This window comes from Tetranychus urticae, chromosome 2 (assembly GCF_039701765.1).
Source record: "Tetranychus urticae isolate SD_2017Ah chromosome 2, NJAU_TeUrti_SD_1.0, whole genome shotgun sequence".
NCBI lineage: Eukaryota > Metazoa > Arthropoda > Arachnida > Trombidiformes > Tetranychidae > Tetranychus > Tetranychus urticae.
Window position 1 is genome coordinate 15,144,222 of NC_142959.1, and position 21,459 is coordinate 15,165,680.

The 21,459-nt window shown below is 31.5% G+C and overlaps 1 protein-coding gene and 1 long non-coding RNA gene across 3 annotated transcripts; one reads left to right on the forward strand and one right to left on the reverse strand.

Annotated features, from left to right (window-relative positions):
- Positions 1-85: 85 nt before the first annotated feature.
- On the reverse strand, positions 86-20,946 carry SNF4Agamma (SNF4/AMP-activated protein kinase gamma subunit). 2 transcript variants are annotated; one of them, XM_015927652.3, is made up of 8 exons: positions 19,986-20,946; positions 18,470-18,503; positions 2,845-3,336; positions 2,374-2,425; positions 2,092-2,218; positions 1,391-1,594; positions 888-1,034; positions 86-517 (listed from the first exon to the last, which is right to left on the reverse strand). In XM_015927652.3, exons 1-8 carry the CDS (start codon positions 20,157-20,159, stop codon positions 332-334), a joined length of 1,416 nt encoding a protein of 471 aa, XP_015783138.1. In that variant the 5' UTR covers positions 20,160-20,946; the 3' UTR covers positions 86-331. The 2 variants fall into 2 exon arrangements, with proteins under 2 accessions (XP_015783138.1, XP_015783131.1); XM_015927645.3 differs by lacking the exons at positions 18,470-18,503; positions 19,986-20,946 and adding an exon at positions 13,041-16,751.
- On the forward strand, positions 5,062-7,933 carry LOC107361034 (uncharacterized). The gene is made up of 4 exons (XR_016198975.1): positions 5,062-5,314; positions 5,408-6,049; positions 6,152-7,490; positions 7,584-7,933. It is a non-coding gene; the product is annotated as an uncharacterized LOC107361034 (long non-coding RNA).
- Positions 20,947-21,459: the final 513 nt, after the last annotated feature.

The following is a 21,459-nucleotide window of genomic DNA, read 5'->3' on the forward strand; positions in this document are numbered from 1 at the left end:
AACATGAGAAAAACTAATATGAATACTTCAATAATTTTGTCTTTACAATGACAAAAAATCTAAAAGAATTACTTAAAAGTAACTATTTTTGCGTATTTTGAAATGTTTAATGTAAAGAAATGGACTGATAAAGACGAGAAAAAATTGAAATGAAAAGGATAAGACGGATTAGAAAGTCAATTAATTGGCAAAGTACTCAGAAAGTTAATTAACATAAAAAAGAAGTGAATTGACTTTCAACAACCCGTATTACCATTAATATTAGATACAAATAAACGTTTTTCTTGATTCTTATTTTCATCTCATTTTCATTGCATGTGAAGTGTTCCATTTATGTTTCGCTTTTTAGCTCACTGCCTTCCTCGAACTCTTCTGTTAAAACGTATGAATCGATATCACTGAAGCCCATGGTGACCTCTTGATTAACTGGACGAAGAGCAAGGAATTTCAATATATCAGACAGTGAAATCATTCCTGTAATCATGTCCTTATCATCAACAACCACAATCCTGTGGACCTGGAAAAAGATGAAGAAAAAAAATTGTATATTAAATCATGCTGAAAAAAACATATTTAGGATTATTAGGTGAGAAGAGGAAAGTTGCCACGATTCTCAAAAATTATCTGAGATAATATTTAAAGTAGAGTGTACCAAAAGAGTGAACACTCAAGTGATTAAGATTATGAATTGATAATTAGATTTGAGAAGAGTAGAAAAGATTTACATGAAGTTGAAAAGTCATTTAGAAGTAACATTTTTTGATTTGCATAAAATGTTTTTCATCTAATGGCTGTTTAGTTTGAAGGGTGAACATTTAGTAAACATTTAACTAGTTTTAGGAGGTGGTAAAGGAGATGTGAAAAAATGTCATCATAACCATACATACCTCTGCTTTGACTATTTTTTCCAGGATTGCATGAAAAGTTTCATTAAGAGTGCATTTAACAACTCCTTCAAAGTAATGGGCACGATGCTCCAAGGCTTTCTTTACGGGAATATCAAGGTTATTGTATGTCTTTTCGGCAGCAAGATTCTGAGTATTGGAAAAGAAAAAAGAATGAGTTAAATAGGTGAAAAATGAGAATTGTGAGCCTTTTCATTCTTGTGGAAATAATATGAAACTATGTGGCAGGTATCAATCATTTTAGCAAGGAAACTTAGTTCAAGGCTGAGATATTAAGAAAGCAGAAACTTGAAAAATAGCTCATCTGGCAATTTGAGTTATCTGAAGTTAGCTGAAATGCAAAGATTAATAGAAGAGAAAAAATAAATATAGAGTAACATCTAGTACATGGTAAGATAATGATACAATAAAAGGCTAAAACAAGAACAAAATAGCACAAAGATGAATGAGCAGAAACAATGTGAGATTGGATGCTGAAAACTCACGAAAACATCAAATTTAGCATAGATGTCAATAACTCGTCCTTTTTCATCGACAATAGGCAGTGCTGAAACTCTTCTATCAATAAATTGGTGCAAAACTGTTATCAGTGGAGTATTCATTGTGGTAACAGCTATATTTTCGTAGGTTCCAATTTTGAGTTCACGAAGTGGCTTTTGCAGGTAACTAGGCTGTGGTAGATCATAATACTGTAAATATAGAAGCAAAACAAAACAATAGATTATTAGAATGGTATGGCAACAAAGAGAAATTTCAGAGAATGGTTAAGTATATGTTTTTTGATGTCATGTAATGGTAATGACATTGATGTTGACCTTGGTAGCATAGTGACTAAAAGTAATGGTAGGGTGACAAAAAATCAAAATGTTAATGATTCATATACACAGATATCTGTATCGATATTAATAGTCAAAACACTTGAATAGAGATTGTGTCGAAAGACCAATGTATTTGATGAGGAAAAGAAGTAAAGCTATAGTATTTATTTGATTGTTACGAATGTCATGTTTGTTGACAGTATAATTTTGGGTTGTCTTGAGGTTTATTATAACTCCTTTTGTTGATCTTTTCATAGTAGCAATATTTTGAAGACAATTGATTCAGAGGAGGTACAACATCAGTGCCCAAAATACACTTTATCATGACTAATTTGATGATCAAGAGACTAGATATTATATTTACTTACGTAAAGAAAAAGAAATCTAAGAATTCGTTTATGGGTTGCGATGTAAAGAACATTTCCAGTATCTGGATCGATAACTGGTAACCGATGAACTTTGTTGTGGATTAAGGCTTTGATACAATCAAAGAGACTGTGGGAAAAAATAGAAAAAAATAATGTAATCAATATTTATGATAATTTTGTTGATTTTGACAACATTTTTGAATCTCATCTTCTTCGATGACTTGTGAATTTTCAGCTTTTTTATCAACAATCAATAGGCATTTTAAGTAAATAAGTTCTTACCTTGCATCGGGCTTGATACTGACAAGGGATGGAGCATTCTCCTTTAAAACGCCTAATAAAGTAAAGGTTTGGGAAAAATAATCACGAAAATAGATTAGATTTACAAAAAAAGGCAAGATTAATCAATTCTGTTGATGGAGAATGATGAAACGAAATACTAATGTTGTATAAGTATTTTTGGCAGAGTAGATCTCAATTCAGTACTGTACTGAGAGATGAGTGATTATAGATGTGAAAGTAAGTGAAGATTTCAGCTAAAAGTGAAAGAGTGTTTGTTTAAAAAGTGAAACTCAAGAATATTTGAATGTTGGTTGAGACACCAAAAAAGAAAAGACACTAGCAAAATGTACACAACCTTCAATCTTTTGCTTTACCTTAGCAAAAAATCAAAGGAAATTTAAATGATAAACAACATTAGCATTTGAAAATTGTCAACTCATTTTATGGGAGATAACAGTTAAAGAGTCTTACTTCTCCAAGTTTCCAATTTCTGCTCCTCGAGTTCGTCCATTTTAACCAACGGCGATTTGTAGTAGGTTCTTAAGATATTAATAAAATCAGTAATGGTTAACATCCCAACAAATTGATGTTTGGCACTATCCCAGAGAGGTGCTGCTCGTACTCCATTGCTGACAAGAGCAAAAAATGCTTTCTTAACCAATAATTGAGTGTCAAAAACTACTAATTTGGCACTGATCGGAATTAAATCGTAGCAACGGTAAAACTTAAAAAATTTGACGTAAGTGAGGTTTTCATCGCCCTCAAGTTCTTCGAAGTCAAGTCTATCACAGATCGGCTCATTACTTCCGTAGATACTTCCACTTCTGGAATCACGAGTATCTCTGAAAAGGTAAAGATGATTGTGATGAGACAAATCAAGGGAACCATCCAAAGATCTTTGAGCACCAACAGTACCACGACGACGGGACTCTGGATCAGTGGAATGACGTCTGAAAAGTGCACCTATTAAAGAATCAAAACAAAAATTGAAAAAAATGTTGTTAGAAATAATGTTTGATAAAATGATATTGAAAAGAAAGGTAATAGAAAGGCTTCAACTATGTTAGTCAATAATTAGGCGGGAGAATAAAATGGCAAGTCTAGCAACCAGACTTTAGCTTAAGGGAAAAAATGAAAAAGACGACTGAGAAAGGAACAATAATAAGCTAATTTTTACTCGAAATATACTTCGGATACGATGCCATTATAATATTATCCGGAAATGATGAGATTAATCATTGGCAAATGTGATGATCAATAGGAAACAGGAGACTAACACGAAAACAAAAATATGAATGTAACTTTCACTTTGCTTTGGGTTAAAAGCAATGGCAACGGTTGTTTCACTTGTTCACAAATGTAATTTTATCAATAAAAGCAGTACTAATGTAACAAATGGTCAATTACTTCTTGACAAAGACATGATGAACAAAAGAGAGTGGAAGACAATTAGTAAATAACGGTAAAAATATCAATTGAAATGAGAAAGACAAATTAACAAATGCAAACGATGAAAGGAGAAATTAATGCGAGGTAGTAATGAGAGAAGAGTGAAAGGTAATTTTTCTCATTATCTTAACCGATGAGCAACCCTCACCTGATTAAGCAATTAGTAACATCTAGATGGCAGTGTTTTTTTATTGTTAGATTTTTATTTTTTGCTTTGTTTTTATTCTTTGCTTGTCTCATGAGTTATTAAAATTAAGAAGCAAGAATTAAAGATAATTACTTATTTCAATTGGATTATCAACACAATCTTGGTTCACCAATGTGATCAATATGGTTCCCTGTCCGTTCACCAAACTAATTCTTTGAGTAAACAAAAGCTTGAAAATGTTTTACAGCTTTTAACTTTCTTTTAATTTCAACTCAGAGTCAATGTTAAAGTTAAGTTTAATTTTTGGGTTAATCAAAGCCCATTATATCAGTACAAAGGTCTAAGTATTCAGTTAATGGAATAGCGTTATTGATATAACTATCAGTTTAAAATGTGGTCATTAAGTCGAGCAAATTTTTGGTGAATGACTAAAACTAAAAATGATTAGAATTACCTGCTTCTGCCCTCTTTATACTTTATATTTGATTGATTTAATGTGTTCATGATCTGTTCATGGCATATTCAAACCATATGAATTTTAATAAAAAATAGATCAAAATATGTTCATTCAAAGCTTAGATTTGAAACAATTAATTGATAATCTCGAAGCAAAGCTGGAAGATTATTTTTGTTTAGAGCTGTAAAACATGTTCTTGTTTGTTTGCTCAAGAATTAGTTTGGTGAACGGACACTATACCGATCAATATGTGTAGGCTTAACCAGTTTTCTGTGAATCTTTCATTAGGTTAAACAACCAAACTAACTAATGGATTATTGTCTATCTCATCAACATCGTTTTACATTATTGCCTCAATAGCTGTATGTCCATCAATCAATTCATTAGAATCAAGAGAATGTTTAAATGGATGATTAACAAGAAGCAATTACATGTACGTGGGAACAAGAAAGGAACTAATTTTCGGACCAAGTAATTATATCATGGAAATTGTTTTACAAATTGAATAGTTTTATCTTTACAGTTTTACAATGTGTTGAAGCTGCTTGTTCACTTGCTTTTTTGTGTTAGTCGAGACAGAAGACATCGTAAACTATCTTCTGATCGATTAATAATCTTCAAACATAACGCTTACTTCAACCAAAAGGAACCCAAAGGTTACCCAAAGATTGAACATTTGTTTCAGGTGAAAAGATCAGAAATATAGCCAAAAATTTCTGTGTTGGCTTGGAAATCAAAATATTAACAGAGATGTTCAGAAAGAATCCAAACAAAACAAAAGATTATTCTCGATGATTAATGAATTGGTAATGGAGTCAAAGTAATGGGAAAGGACAAAAATGAGATTCGAAATTGATCCTGATTGAAAAAGACTGTTCGACTTTCAAGTAAGTGTTTCAACACTGGTTACTTAATCTTTGACACTTTGCAATTTGAAACAAAAAAGATTAACAAGATTAAATCCTTTTCCCTAGAAACAGAGTTCACCGTATGAATCAAGATAATGTTTAACAATCCTTAACCATGAGACAAGAAAGCAAGGGTCTGGTTGAAACTCACTCTATTCAACTGATAATGGTGAATGTTTTCAAGGAATTCTTTTGAAGAAACGAGATTCTCAATCATAACGTTAAAGTATATCAACATTCGAGAGGAAACCTAAATTGAGCCAAGTAAGCATCGATATCATCTTGGAATGCGCTCATTTTAAATCATTTGTGGTACACTAGGATGGTGAATAAGATGAATGATCATGGTGATGGCAGTGAAATCTATCTCCTGTGAAATGATCAAAATAATCTTTTGAGAATGATAAACTATCTTCTTGATGTAAACACTCATGAATCGTTCATATTAACTAAAGATAATTCAAAAGAAGCTATAATGGTGAAAAATCTGGTTTTAATGAGATGGCTGATTATTCAGAATAGACTGGAGTTTGAAAAAGATGTATATTCTGCAAACCGGGACTAGGCGTTCTAAGATTTCAAAGGAATGGCGTTCATCTAATGACAAGGGAATCTAATTCCAGCTTCAACCTTTTTCAACATAATTGTGCAGTTGATCATGAATGATGCATTGAAGAAAGTGAAAATAGTCGATTGAACAAAAGAAAATGAAAGGTCAGTACTTATATTTCCCATAGTTGTTATCGAATTCTTTTCTCATTTTTACTCATTTTTATTTTTCTCTTTTCTGACAATTTTTTCATGATTTATGTGCAGATCGAACGACATCAGGTTCAGTGTAAAATACGATACATTCTGTTATTAACATTGGTCTGGTTAATTGATTGGTTAACTTTATTTAACCTCAGGTGGTTCAGAATATTACGTGAGAAGCAAGTCAGTTAAATTGATCAAACTGGATGTTACCCGCCGGGCTTAGTTAAAAATATTGGTCACAATTTGATAAGAAAGTGTAATGATAGAATAATCTGTTTAATATTTCTAACTCGACCAAAAAATCTGGTTCAAATTTCATTTCATCTGAGCTCAATCAAAGAACTGGCAAGAACTTCTATCTCATACATTTTCCATATGATGTAACCCAAGTAACAATGGAGGAAATCACAAAGGTCAACACTTTTAACCAGAAGCTAAAATTTCAACAGATGGACATACTTTGAAAGACATGAAAGAAATTTGACGACAATTATCCAAACATAATGAACTTTGATGTCAACAAGTGGAATCATTTGAACTATCGATTGGTATAATCGAATTGGAAGTTGATAACAAAAATCTAGAAAAGATTTATCAAGAGAAAACTCTAAGAAAGGTATTCAAAGTTTCCGAAATCAAGTTAATTCAAGTATAAAACTACATCAAATTAATGGATCAAAACTCTAAATCTTGGACAAAGGAAATTGATTAAAACACTCGAACAAATCAAATCATTCAATCAACTGACTCTTAAAGCCCAAATTTACACAACAAATCAACCAGAGGTGAAAAGATGATAGAAAAATTGATTGGCAATTGACTCGTTCAACATTGAAAAATGAATTTTCCCGGATTGGAAACATTTCAATTCATTAACAGTATTTCAAGGGCTCAACTTGTTACACAATGTATTATCATTCATCCCTGTTGACATAAATTGGAATTGAATCAATTATCCTTTTTACTTGGTTGATTTGGTTTATCAACAGCCCATGCAATATAAACTGCAGTTCATCTGATTAAACACCTGGCCAGGTCGAATCAGTTGATTCGAAAAAAATGCGTAACAATTTGATAAACAGCTATTCAATTTGGTGTGTTTATGTTCCTTTCAGCAAACTGTTAATAAGATTATTAACAAGCAAGTTATTTTGATTGCAAATGCTCTAACTGGATATACATTATAAATAGTTAATTCAATGTTTAACTTGTTTCAACTCAACGATGGAACCCATTTCAATCAGAAAATTAACGTAACCTGATAATAGGCGAAACCCAATTTCATCTCTTGTTCAACCCTCCATAACCATTATGATTGCTATGAACCCAGATGATCATAAATGATGCTCTGAAGAGAGTGCAAAAAACAAAACGATTGGACAAGAGGACAGAGAAAAAGGTTTGTAATTATATTTTCCAATCCATGATGATACATGAATGTTACAGGGAAACACTCTTTCTAATAATATCTTTATTTCTGTATTATTTACAGGTTCAAATGCAGAAGCAAACAGATACATCATTAATGAAGCAAGTTCACTTTCTATGTGTATTATTGAATTGAGCCGAGTGTTTTTGACGTCAATAAACTAAAATGGATTCCAACTGAATCATAACCATCACCATCATTAGTATTACTCTTGTATCTTCAAACCATAATGGACTTTCACACTAAATAATATCTTCTTTTTTTCCTTCTTGTCAATTTGGTTATTTATATGCTTAACCATTTTTCTTAAACTAATGACGATAATAAGTTAATTAGAAATTCAAGGCTTCAACCAGTAAATGTAATCATCTGCAAATAAACGCCGGTTTCAACCATTTCTTGATACCTCTTCATTTTAGTGTCCAACAATGATTAAGCCATAAATCATGAAAAACCTGATCCACGTCTTTGATATTTACAATCAAATAGCGAGACTAGAGACAACAAAAAGCGTACCCAAGTTTGACCAGGAAAAACAAATAGTAATCTATTAATAGTAGCTTTTAATAAACTGGTTGAATGAACATTGAATTGAAATTGATTCAGTGAAAAATCAACAAATGACAATAAAGTAAATTGACTTGGGAACAAACAGAAGAAACAAAATTGAAAATTAAACTTGAAAATTGAGACGAAAAAGATAAAACCCAAAAAGTGTAAACAAAGTGTCGAGATGCTACGGAAAAGGTTAATCAAAGGTATAATTTTGATTGTTGAAATTGAACTAATCACAGATAAATGAACAACAATGGAAACCAAAATTGAATGTTACCAGTTTTAACAGGAAAAGAAGATTCAACGTAATATTGTACATAATTGGGTTTGACATTGAAAAAACATAAGCAATAGAAAACAAAAGCAAGGTTGTAAACAAAAATGAAAAGAGTAAACAAAATACATCTTATAATGTATAACCAGAGGGTATGATTAAAATTGAAGTGGAAAAATAGGAAATCATGAGATGATAAATGTTGAAAGGATGAAAACCTCAATGGAATCAGAATAATCAAAGAGTCAAGACAAGTTACAAATTGAATTGGAACAACAAGGATATCAAATAATAACAAGAAAACCAGAAATGAAAAGAAGAAGAAAAAATTAAGCAACAAAAAACAATAAACAAAATGAGATAAAATAAGGAACCACAAGGAATAAGAAGAAAATTCAGGATTTACAGATTGAATTTATTCCTTGATTAACAAGGTTTGTCAAATGAAAGATTTGGAGTAAAAAAAATTACAAAGATGAGTGAAGGATGAAGCTAAGGGATGAAGAAGAGGCAAAAGATGAAGTAAAAGAAGTAAATGGCTATTTTCTGATTGGTTGAGTGTTTTTCCAGATTCAGATTTCATAAAATCAGATACAGAGTATTTTCACAAGTTGGCACAACCATGGAGTTGAGTTGAAATGAGAAATTCTGGTTCCAGCAACAGCAAAGTGAACCAGAAGGTCTTGTGATGTTAAAAAAAGGGTTCATCGATCCAAGTTAAATCCCAAAAGGATTGTGAATAAATGTAACGTCTATTCTAATAATCATTTGGTTCTTTACTGAATCGGAATATCAGGTGATACTTTTTTTCTTCCCTGACTTGTCATGATTCAGATTGATTATCACAAGTTTCAATGTTTACTTGGAAAAGTCAAAATGTATCAATTGGGTGAATCAACATTTAGGTTTGTTACTTTGGATTCATTGGTAATTATTTAAATACGCAAACAAATGTTTTCAACATTTTCCTTTGTGTGTTTTTAAATGGTTGCAAATGTTGAATTTTTGTTAACATTTATGGAAACACCGAATGGATTAGAATGATGATCATGATGACGATGAGGACGATGATGAAGATGCAGCAAAAAGCTGAACTAAACTCTTTTTGTTTCAACTATTGATTTCACCAAAACCTGTTCACTCTTTTGTTCACTTTTATTATATTTTTTACTGCTTTTTTGTTCTTCTTTTTCGTTGCCAGTTTCTGTAATAACTGAGTGTTCAAAAAAAAGGAGCTAACCAAAAGTTCAATGATAAATAGTTTCAAGCATCATTAAGATGAGTTTAGATCATTTGAGTGGAAGAACTTTTTGCTTTGGAAAAAAATTTTGAAGCAAAAATTTGTTGTTTCATTTTGATAGTTACAAAGTTAAAGTTGAAAAATGATTATTAAATTGGGAGTGAAAATTATGCTCACACATTGATTCTCAGTTTTCATAATTGTTTGATTTGATACCTTCAATGGAACAAAATTTTACATGGAAAATTGAGAGACAAACAAGATCAAATTGAATCAACAATCAAAGTTGAACTTTTTTTCATCGAAAAAGCTTTTCTCTTGTTTTTCAACTTCAATTATGAAACCACGGAAAAAGAGTTTTACTCAACCTTTTCAATCGCTCATCAACTGAATCTCTACTGATTTGAAATGATAACATTTTTCCTCTTCAATTTCATCCATAACTAGAGTTACCATGAAAGGATTGGTACATTTTGAAAAGATGGCCGATAGATTTTCAGATGAAACCAATTTCCCTTGAGATGAACAATTGATATTCAGAATCGAGTGAAACTCATTTCTGGGTTTATATTCGTAGAGCTCTTGAAATTCATTATTTCAGTTGTAGCATGATATTAATTTTATTAACTGGAAACGTAATAAGCTAAGGAACAGGGGAAGAAAAGTTGATTGTGATGAACGAGTAAACAGCTAATGGGAACCTTTTATTAGCTTGATTATTACTAGAGTGCTCACCGTATGATGAAGAAAGGAAAGTAATAACAATATTATCATTATAATATTAATAGTAATATTAATAATCACAATAATAATGACGATAAGAAGATGATGTTCAGATACGAGGGAAATGTCAATGATACAAATGGGTAACGCGAATAACAAATGATGGTAATTGGTCTCTCAAAGTGATCACCAGCAATTTATGGTCAACTTCAAAGGGAATTTCATCTCGATTTGGAGGATAGTTTTGATGAAAGTTCTGATCATTGTTCTGATGATAAACAGTCAACTCTTAGCCCATGTCAAGAAGCCTTTGACTTGAGACAAAAAAGGACAAATTGAGATCAAGAAAAGCTGGTGAAATGAAAATGTCAACAAGCCATAGTGAAAAGAGTCAGTAGTTGATGATGATGGCTGATGAAATGTTTATGATAATTCAAAATTGGAGTAAAGAAGATGATAAAACAACATTTTCAGCTTCTCTTTTTTACTTCTTTTCAAGTGTTCTCATATTCATTTTGATTTATTAGCTTTTTTCAATCTCTTTGGTTTCTACGTCATTCACATCGAAACAGAATCAGGTCAATCTCGACTTGATATCAATGAATATTTAGTCTCAATTTACTCGATATTTTCCAATGTTTTGCTGTTTGTTTTCCAGAGTCTCTTTTGTTATACTTTTTGTTGTTGGTAAAAGGATCTTCAAGTCAATTGCTTTTTGCCTTTCATTGTAAAATTTATAACAAAAAATGATACTAAATAACTTGAGCTTTTTGGATTTATCAGTAATTTCATTTCAACATTAATCTTTCACTCTTTACTGATTCAACTGGATTTACAGTCAATGTAATGTAACATCAGGCAACGATTAATACGTTTATTACCAAATGTAATTAACACTTTAATTGGTGGAAAATGGTCTTAAATCTTTCACTTTTTGCTCATCGAGAGATTCAGTTGTTGCAGTTTAATTTAATGTAAGTACATAAAACCAAATTTATATGAAGCTTGGATGTGAATGAAAACGGAACAAGCAAAGTCAGATTTCAATCAACATTATTCAATAAATTCTAAGATCTTTTTGTTAACATCTACAAACGGAAGCTTCTGTTCTTTCCTCAGCTCATCATCATTTTAGGAATTTTCTTGGTTCCTAAAATTTTTCATCAAAGTAAGAAAGGTTGTTGTTTGGTAAAGGAAAAGGAATCAAGTTGATGTTGAAGTAAAACAAGAAAAGGAAAGTGTTTTCCTTTGTTTTCCCTTCTTTTCCCTGTTTCTATGAGAAGAGAAAAACGAAAAATCGAAAAGTCAAAGGTTCAATTTTGCAGATTGAACCGGAAAAAGGAAAGTCGAAAATGGCCTGAAACGAGAAAAAGAAAAAAAGAGAAAACGGAAAAATCGAAAAATGTTCAATGAATTGCAATGAAAAAACTTGGATAATTGAGTCTCTTGGCGCGACTCAAAAAGCATCAAATGTGCCATTGATAGAGAAGCAAAATCAATGAAAAGATGAAAGTGAAGTTGAATAAAAATGATGAAAAAGATGATTGTAATGAACATTTGAAGCCAAGGGAAATTGAAGAGTAAAAAGTTATTTTTAAACACAACCTTGACCCAATCGGATGAACTTGACATTTCAACTGAAGAGCGCTGGAAACAAGGAAACTTGATCACTTTTTCAACCTTAATCTGATCAATGAAAACCTTTGTAACCTTTGTCTTTTTTGGGTTTAACTCATTGATTGGGAAAAGGTTAATCAATGAAATTAATCAATATTAGAGGGTAAATGCTATTTAATTGCACCACATTTTACTCTGTGTCCCATTAGCGTCATTATTTTACCCTTCAAATTATTATTATTACTAACAGTGTTAATTTATATTATAATATAGATTGACTATTGTTGGTGATAATTCAAGTGAGGAAAAGGATAATGATGATGATATTAGGAATGTGATGTATTATTAGTAATACAAATTGTTAATGGAAAGGTAAACTTGATTATAAAACATAAAAAACCAGGATCATTATTCAAGGTTGCTTTTGAATCGCGTTTTATTTGTTTAGTATTGTCTTAATTATCGTCATCACTGAGCTTGGTAATGAATATATTTCAAGTTTACATTTATTGACTTTCATGATTCCTCAAGTAATTGCTTTGTTTACAGAAAAATGCCTTTTTTGCATCTGATCATCAATTTTTTCGTCTCTCTGTTAATCAATTTGGATTAACAGGGAAAGAAGCTCGAGGATTCAGTTGAGGTTATTGGGAGCAAATATTAACAATTGATATTCATCATGAATGATGATGAATGCTTGTTGGCTTGAGTTTTGACTGTTGGGTTGATGCTATATTTAAATGTGTTTTCGGTAAAGAGGAAGAAATAAGTCGAGGAAAGTGAAAAGGATAACTTGGATTATTTGACAGTTGGATAGATGTGATAATATATGGTGAACATGATGGGCATGATAATTATAATGACCATTATGAATATGTAAATGACAATGATAAGCAAGGTAAGATTTGGTTGTCTAATTTGTTGACGTGTAATCAAGTGAAATAAATTGTCATTACATTGTCCAATAAATATTGAACTGAAATTGATTCGGTTATTTACGAGTTAATCAATTGGAAATGGTTTCAACTGAATTTTACGCAAATTTCAAGGATAGCAAGGATTGGGTTTTGAGTTACTTTTGAGTTTATTGTTGAGTTTTGTTTGTTTGTACCTTTTTTGTTTGCTATATTTGACAATGTGATGAGATTGCGTTGAAGCAACGAGTAGTTGACTGGTGAATTGTCTCGAGTTGATGAACGTGAAAGAGGTGGTGTTGATGAAAGGTAACGTGAAGAGGAGGCTGAATGGTTAACGGTTGAAGGTTGACCATCGGTAGGTGTAGTTGGACTTGAAGTGTGTCGACGACGAAGACTCAACTTGGCTAATCCTTTATGTAGGGAAGAGACTCGGAAGGGCATAACCGGTGATTTGGGTGCACTTGAAACTGATACTGTAACCTGTGTGAAAGCTTTCGAGGTGTTGTTGTTATTATCATTGGCAACATTATTTTTATCCGTGTAAATGTTGTTAGGGTTGCCGGTAAGGGGAAGTGGACTTGACCCTTGTGATCGAGTCTCGTTAACCTCATTTTCCGAAATGATGGAGCAAGGTGAATATGATGCTAAACTAGTTGATCCAGTTGAGCTTGTTGGTCGCTGGGACCCTTGATTTGAACCACTTGTGGTAACCATTGAAGGTGAAAGTGAACCTTGTGTTGATGAGCTTGCTGCTGGATCACTTACAGTTCCAGTTAGGATACGATTGGATCGGGGTAAAGTGTTTGAACGAATGTTTCGTAAAGCAGATCGATGGAGCAAAGGTGAATTTGTTGAGCCAGTTGACCTTGCCTCTGAGCGGCCAATAGACGATTTGTGATCGTAAGCCATTCAAGTGTGATAGCACCTTTGAGAAACAATGAAACTCTCGTTGATTCTGCTGTTACCATGCAAAGCTGGTTCAACCCGAATCAATAGTTAAAGTTTAAATACAAAAATCACTCAAAGCCAAGTTGAACAAAAAAAAGTCAACACACAGAGTTAAGATAAAAGTTGAGCACAAAAATTGAAAGCAATGACAAAACTGGTATCAAAATGATTCTTAGCGACTGTAATTATGTTTTAACAGCACCAAAATAAACAGACACTTTGTACTTTTACTTCAACTGATTAGCTAATTGCAAAAAATAGTTATCCTTTCATAGTCAACATTTTACTGGACTGTGATGTAAAATGTTGAATAACAGTGAATTTAAAGGTTGAAATGGGTAAAAACAATGTCTTATACACATTAGAAAGTTAGTGAAAGTTAAAATGGCGAAACATGATTAAAGTTGATGATGATGACGCCATGTTGCGGCGATTTTAATGGGGCAACTTCAATGTTGAGCTTACAATGTTGTAAAGGGAAGCCACACAAAACAATATATCTCACAATAACACAATAACAACATGAGATTTACAAGAAAATGATGAAAATAAGGTGAAGATGAAGATGGATCAAGAGAGAGAGAGAGAGAGAGAGAATGAGAAGTAAAAATGAGAAAAGAAGAGAAATGAAACTAGAATATGTAACTTTTACATCTTCGGGGGTTTTTCAGGTTGGACCTTGATTTGAGTTTGGTTGTTGAAGCAAATAAGAAAGTGTTGAGAAAGTTTGGAAACAATTTAATGTTGAGATGAAAATTGGGTAAAGCATTCGAAGAGGCGCTCAATTTGAAATATTTCACACTCAAACAAGTTTAATTATTGGTTTAAAAGACGCACACTAATTTTAAGTTTTTTGTTCAATTTGTGTTAACACTTTACATTTAACAGGTTTCAATTGATCGGTTAATCATGAGTTTTGGTTTTTGGTGGGTTTTTCAAGGTGGAAATTTACATTTGCAAAGTCAATTTGATTTCTTCTTTTTTTCCTCACTTTCTTTCTCATTTGTGTTCAACTTTACCTGCAAGATTGTCTCATTTTATGGATGTAAATAAGGCAAAAATAGTTGAAGATGTAAATAAGTTAAAAAAAATAAACTGATGATAACTTGATGATAAGTGTTTAAGGGTTGGAAATGGTGTAAAACGGGGTAAAAATGAGAGGAAGAAAAAAGAAAGCGAATGGAAGAGAATGATGAAGATAAAGATGAAGAAGATGAAAAAGGAAAATAAAAAATGAGAAGAAAATGAGAAAAAATCAAGATTCTTCTTCTTCTTCTCTCTTGTCGTTGCTCTTTTCTCGGTTGACGATAACTAAAGTAAAGCGAGTGTTCAACAACAAAACCCAATTCACTTCTCAGGGCACAAACTCAGATTCACCCAAGATTTATGCTCACGTTACTCCCTCTCATCATCTTCTCATCATCTTCTCATCCATTCAACCTCTTCTCTTCTTCCCTCCTTTCTTTATTCCCTGTTTATCATCCTTTCACTTTCCTTCACAATCTCATCTTGGGATGCTCTGCTCATGAATATCAGCCATTCCTGTCTTTTTACTGTCTCTCAATTTTCATCCATCATCTTCATCTTCATCTTCACTCTCTTTCCTCTTCACCTTCATATTTTTCCTCTCTGTCTTCGTTCGTCTTCAACCCCTTTTTGGCTCCACTGGGTCAACCTAAAACACTATCACATTATCGGTTGAAAACATCAACTCTTGCAGCTCTGTTTCAATGGTTTAATCATTAATCAATTAATAGATTGACCATGAAAATGGATCGCATAATTTAAAGCATTTTTAATTCATTTTTAACCATTGATTGGTTTAAAGTAGAGATGGTCTTTTTGTATCAATCAAATGGTAAAGAAATGTCTTGAACATGATGAAAAACGGAAAACATTTTAATCATACATGTAATTTCAAGCTCATTAATCAATCTTTATCTCATCCTGATCGTTATTTGTCCATTTATTTTACCCATCATCATCATCTTTCCTCTCATCAATGACCAGTAGCCATTTTTGCACAGCTTCAACCTTCAAGATGAGCAACAACAACACAAAAAAGGATCATCTTGATCATCCTATTTTTTCACCTTCTCAATCAACATTTTCCCTGTTCATTTCTCTTTCACCAGAACAGAAAATAAACTCTCTTTTGGTATCATCCTCATCTTCATCATTATCATCTGAATCGTTGCGCAAAAATTCAACTTTACTTGTGTTATATTCATGATGAAAATACTTTTTCAATAGTCTCTTTCACTCTTCCTCTCTCTTTTCTGGCTACTTTGTGTCAATGAAACTGAGTATACTCAGAATGCTCAGAATCAACTGATGAAAGTGGAATGCAAAAAATGTAATGAAAAGCCTGTAAGCTGTTTATTCAATGTAATTTATAAATGTAAACACTGTTGATGTAATTTTATTTAATCGCCGATCCAAAACAACTGAACATTATTATTCAGATTATTTAAATAGCACAGAAAGAGTTGATCAAAAAGCCGCAGGAAGAGTTAACATTCAATAATCAAGATAACAAAAGAGTCCATTTAAGGTCAATATTAGATTTAAATCAACAGTTAATAAGAGATTGTTTCAAGTCAATGTTTTTAACAATAAACTATTCAAACATCAACAATAAGGCAACTTTTAATATTCAGCTTCAGTGAATCACTGAAACATTCATTTTTTCTGCTGAAATTTAAAGGATTGAAGCAAATTTTTGCCTTTTATTCATGATAATGAGATGGTAAAATTAAGCAATTGGTATAAATTAATTAATCAGTTTAATTAAAGTGAATGTTTAGATTGTTTCAAAATGAAAAGGTTATTTAATGAAAGTCAATTTTTAGACTTGGCTTTGCTTTTAATTAAACACTGAATGAGTAAATGTAATGAGTTACTTTTCATTTCTGGTTACATTGAAATTAACCCAAAACGATGGTTCAAAGTTAACTCATTATGAAACTCATTGAAACTGATTGTAAAATTAAATCAAACTCGGACCGTTAATTGGGTTTGAAATGTGTTGCTTGACAATCAATGGTTTAAATGTTAATGGATAAAGGTTGAGTGTAATCGCAAATGTAAATATTGATTGATAACACGGAAAATAAATGTTGACCATTAAATGTTGCACATTGATAATCTTTACTCAATTTTGATCCACCATTGAGACAATTTAATGCTCAAAGATTAATTGGATTAATTGGAGTTTATAAGCGTTTTCACAGTCAATCATGATATAAGGAGAAACTTGTCTTAATCAGATTGCTTTGAATTAATGAACATCAAATTGAATGTAAAAAACAAGCCATTCAATCAAGATATTTAAGGTTAATCTGAATCACCTAATTAACCCTTCATATGTTGAATAACTTTTATTTGATACCTTTTAAGCTTAAATCAATATATTTAAGGTTTACTTGCTACACGATCAAGATATAATCAACTAATGCATTGATTGATACAACTGATTTATCAGTAAATCGCAATCAAATGACTTGAAATCATGTGAAATCAAGACATTGATAACTCAAGCCTACGGCTAGATCAATGTGTAAACATTGGGTTCAACTTATTGTCATATTCATGTAATAATGAGGATAAATCATTGGCGATCAATCAGAAAAGCTATTGATTATAGATTCAACAATCAATTTTCTAATTCATTAGAGGAAACTTTCTCATATTGATTGACTTCCAATTGTCAGAGATTGAAAATTACATCAAGATCTTTATGACTCAATAAAATAATTACCTATCAATTGCTCGTAAATTGGTCGTAAATTATCAAAGTGTAAATAACAAGTCTTTAAAGATTCATAATAAAATTAGAAATAAAAAATAATATAAAAATCATTATAAATTAGGAAACACTTGAAAGTCTTGATTAGTATTCAAACCCAAAAAATGGGTTTAATGAAAATCTGGTTTTAACCAAAAACAAACAGTAGTGTCATCTGTTGGAGCATATTGAAACTAAATGGGTTGTCCATAATTTTCATCAAAAATGATTGATGAAAGATTTTAATTGAATGGCTTCAAAGCTTACAATTAAATCCTTATTTGTTAAATGCATTTCATTTGAAGCCTTTGATTCCGATTTGAATCTAATAACAAATCATAATCCTAACAAATCAAATAATTTGGATTAAAAGTTGATGGAAATATTGATGAAAATTAAGTTGAAAATGGTTCATTAATTGTGTTAAGGTGAACAAACAGCAGAATGAATTGAGTTAGCTAACTACAGTGAATTCAACAATTGATTAGTAAGTTTAAATTCAAATTAACGAGCTTTAATTGTACTTCTGTATTTAATTCATTGAAAATATTGCTTTTGATTGCAATTTATTGTTTAATTTACAGTTTGTACATGGACGCCATCTATTGGACATGAAGATAAAATCTCGATCAGAGTTTAGCTTTTGAATGAAAAGTTGATGAAACTGAATTTTCCAGCATTTCATGTAAACGGTAATTGATTAATCAGTATAAAAGATGGAAATTATTAAAAGCGGAGTATTTTTCGAGCAAAGCATTGACAGAATTTGTTATTGATTGAATAATAAATTTTGAATGGCGTCAAGGGAAATTTGAAAATTGATAGTTTGAGCATAGTTGAAGCCACATTGGATTAATTGAGTTTATTATTGAAAGTCAATTTACTTACCTGCAGGTATATTTACACCACCGCTTCCAAATTTCTGTGAACAAAAGATAATAAAGAAATGAATGAGAAAACATTGAATTGTTCAAGTTTGGTGTTGGCAAATGATTACAAAAACTGTAAATTGAAACTTTAAGCAAACAGGTAGTTTAGGTAAATGGTTAATTGGTAATGATCAGGTTGAAGGAAATTGATTACTACTTTCATTGATTGTAATGCTTTTTGTTTACAGAGAGTTAATATGATTCCTGAGTTGCCCATTAAACTCATTCACAATGAACCTTGAATTTTGAGCTGAAATTGTTATATCATAAGAGCTATCATTTTTATCCCATTCATTGAAAGTGCAATACTATCCATCAATTTGTCTGGCTAAAAATGACTTTCCATGTTATTGAGGTAAAATGATCAAAAGTTGGTTAAATAATTTACCAAAAGTCATTTACTAATGGTTAATCAATTATTGAAAATGGATTCATTATAATCTTTCAATTGTCATTAGTTGGTGTCGGTTGAATTATCATTTATTCAGCATATTGATTGTTTCTCATCAAACAATATTTACTGATAATTTTTACTCTTGTAGCTATTAATTTCACATACAATCTGAATCGACTAAAATGCTGCAGATTTTGATGCATGAAAAAATGAGATAATTACGGATCAAACTATAATTATGCAACTAATTAACATGGGCAATTAGCAAGAATCATTTTGAGACTTATAAATTGTTCTCAATTGATTCTCATGGATTTAGATGGCTAAAAATAAAGGATATTGAATAACGGTCAGAATTGAAAAGCCTCTTGATGGTTCATTTGTGTAAAAAAATGAAATTGAAAAGATGAAAATAATTCTGATGGAAAATGAATAAACACAAGAATTGAGGGCAGAAAAAGGTTTCGGTTAGTTTGAAATTGTATACCACAATTAATGTTGGTTTACTGAATAAATGAATGAAAACAAAGAGCAAAAAAATATATTTATAAATAGTATCAACAGAAATGGTAAACATTGAAATTGAATTAAGTAAACAAAAACAAAATGGGAGACACTGTGACTGAATGGAGAAATTAATGTTTAATGAAAAACCAGGGTGAAATGGTTTTGTTTAGTCGCAAATTCGTAAACTAATATTCTTGATAAATAGCACAAGGGAGAGGACAGGATCTAATTTGCGAGGTAATAAACATTTGTGGGCAAAGGATAAATCAAATTAAGGCAAATTTGCAGCAACAAGGTTTTGAAATCCTTGAGATCAAAACCAAAAAGATGATATTTTCCTTCTCTCTGTCTTTCATTCATTTATCGTTAGAGTAATGAAGAGAACATGAGAGAGAAGAGGAAGAAACAATGTAAAAGAGAAATGAAGGAAAATGATGAGAATTGAAATGTAAAAAATACCAGCAAAGCAGATATAAAAAAAAGCAAGATTAGAGCCTTTTTTGCAACTGATTTGTAGTCGAAGGTTTGATGGTTTGACAGAGAAGATGAAGAGACATGATTAAATGAAATTTACCTTACGTAGCCAATGTAGTTGGCCCCCCAATCGATTGGAATCGAGTGAATTACTGCGTGATCTGTGACGATGATTTGTACCGGTCAGGTCATTTGGACGGTGACTGTCTCCACGAAATGACATTGATTTTAATGGTTTTTGGGTTGGATTTAATGTCTTGGATGAGGTAATCATTTAAGAGCGGAAAGCTCTTCAATTTAGAGGATCAGTTTGGAGATGATCTCGATGGGAGGGTGAAGGGGGAAGTGGAAGTTGGATTAACGTTGGCAATAGATAACAGGGGGAGAGACAGAGAAAGAGAGAGGAAAAACAAAATTAAAAAAAGAGGAAAACACACGCAAATTGGGTAAAGTGTGTGAGGAGACAAGATAGGAATAGCAAAAAAAAGATGAGCTCAGGTTATGCAAGACAGAGAATTGAATTGATAGAAATTAAATTGACAATGAAGGTGGTATGGGCGATGATGATGATGAAGATAATTGTTTAATGTTGACAAATAGACAGGGTGAAGAAAACAAAAGGCAAAAAGAGAAAGACAAACTATTGCACATATTCAAGAAGATGATGAAGCAGGAGAGACAAACGATGGTGGTCGTGGATGGTGATAATGATGATGGCGATAGTGGTGTCACCGATCAAAATTTGCAGTAGCAATCAAGGTAGCAATAAAAGTGATTAAAGAAGACGAGGAAACACTGAGTTCTTGTTGGTTCTATCAAATTGTAATTACACTGGAAAAAAAGCAAACAGATTTGCTTGGCGAAGCCCGAAAAACTGTCCAAATGTTCAATTTTTTGAGATACTTAAGTGAATGTACAAAAAAGCAGTAACAATATATCAATATATCAACGAGATATCAATAAGCAAGTCGTAAGAAAAAACGGTGTTTTGATGTTTATTACAATGTTGATACAACAATAAACACTGGTGTAACCTGGTGGGGAAGACTTACTATTACGTCTGCGTAATTTTAATGTTGATTAATGTAACCATGGATTGAAAAGAGCGCCAATTTAGGTATTAATTGAATGATCCCTAAAAAGGCATTTTATTTAATAAACTTGATTGAAAGAGGAAATGAATTGTGACCCAATTTAACGGTAGTTTAATGAAATAAAAATTAAAATGTTACTTTGTATTTTATGTAAAATAAAAGTCAATGCATTTCTTTCATATCATTCAACATCTAGCTTTGTCAATGAGATTTCGTCAAGCTAATAAAATTGACTAGTCAAGTTTATTGACGAGGAAACGAGGAAATTATGATTTAATTAAATATTTCTCATTAAGTTTGAGTGATAGAATTATTCGATCTTTTCGCTCCTTTTAATCACCATTTCTTATCTTTGATCATTTTCCTTTGACGCACATTTGCCCAATAAATATTTTACCGTTTGTCTGTTATTTGTGCATAAATGCATTCTAATTTTCGATGATTCTGTTCACAATCATTGTCAGTCTTTTTTAATTATTA

What these genes read in the sequence shown, in the direction of transcription:
- SNF4Agamma (XM_015927645.3), bottom strand. Translation starts at nt 13,755, where the DNA reads ATGGCTTACGATCACAAATCGTCTATTGGCCGCTCAGAGGCAAGGTCA. An exon ending in AAATATAGCAAACAAAAAAG is followed by an intron (nt 3,337 to 13,040) that starts GTACAAACAAAC and finishes ATTCTTTAATAG; the next exon opens with GTGCACTTTTCAGACGTCAT. An exon ending in AGTATCAAGCCCGATGCAAG is followed by an intron (nt 2,219 to 2,373) that starts GTAAGAACTTAT and finishes TTTTTCCCACAG; the next exon opens with TCTCTTTGATTGTATCAAAG.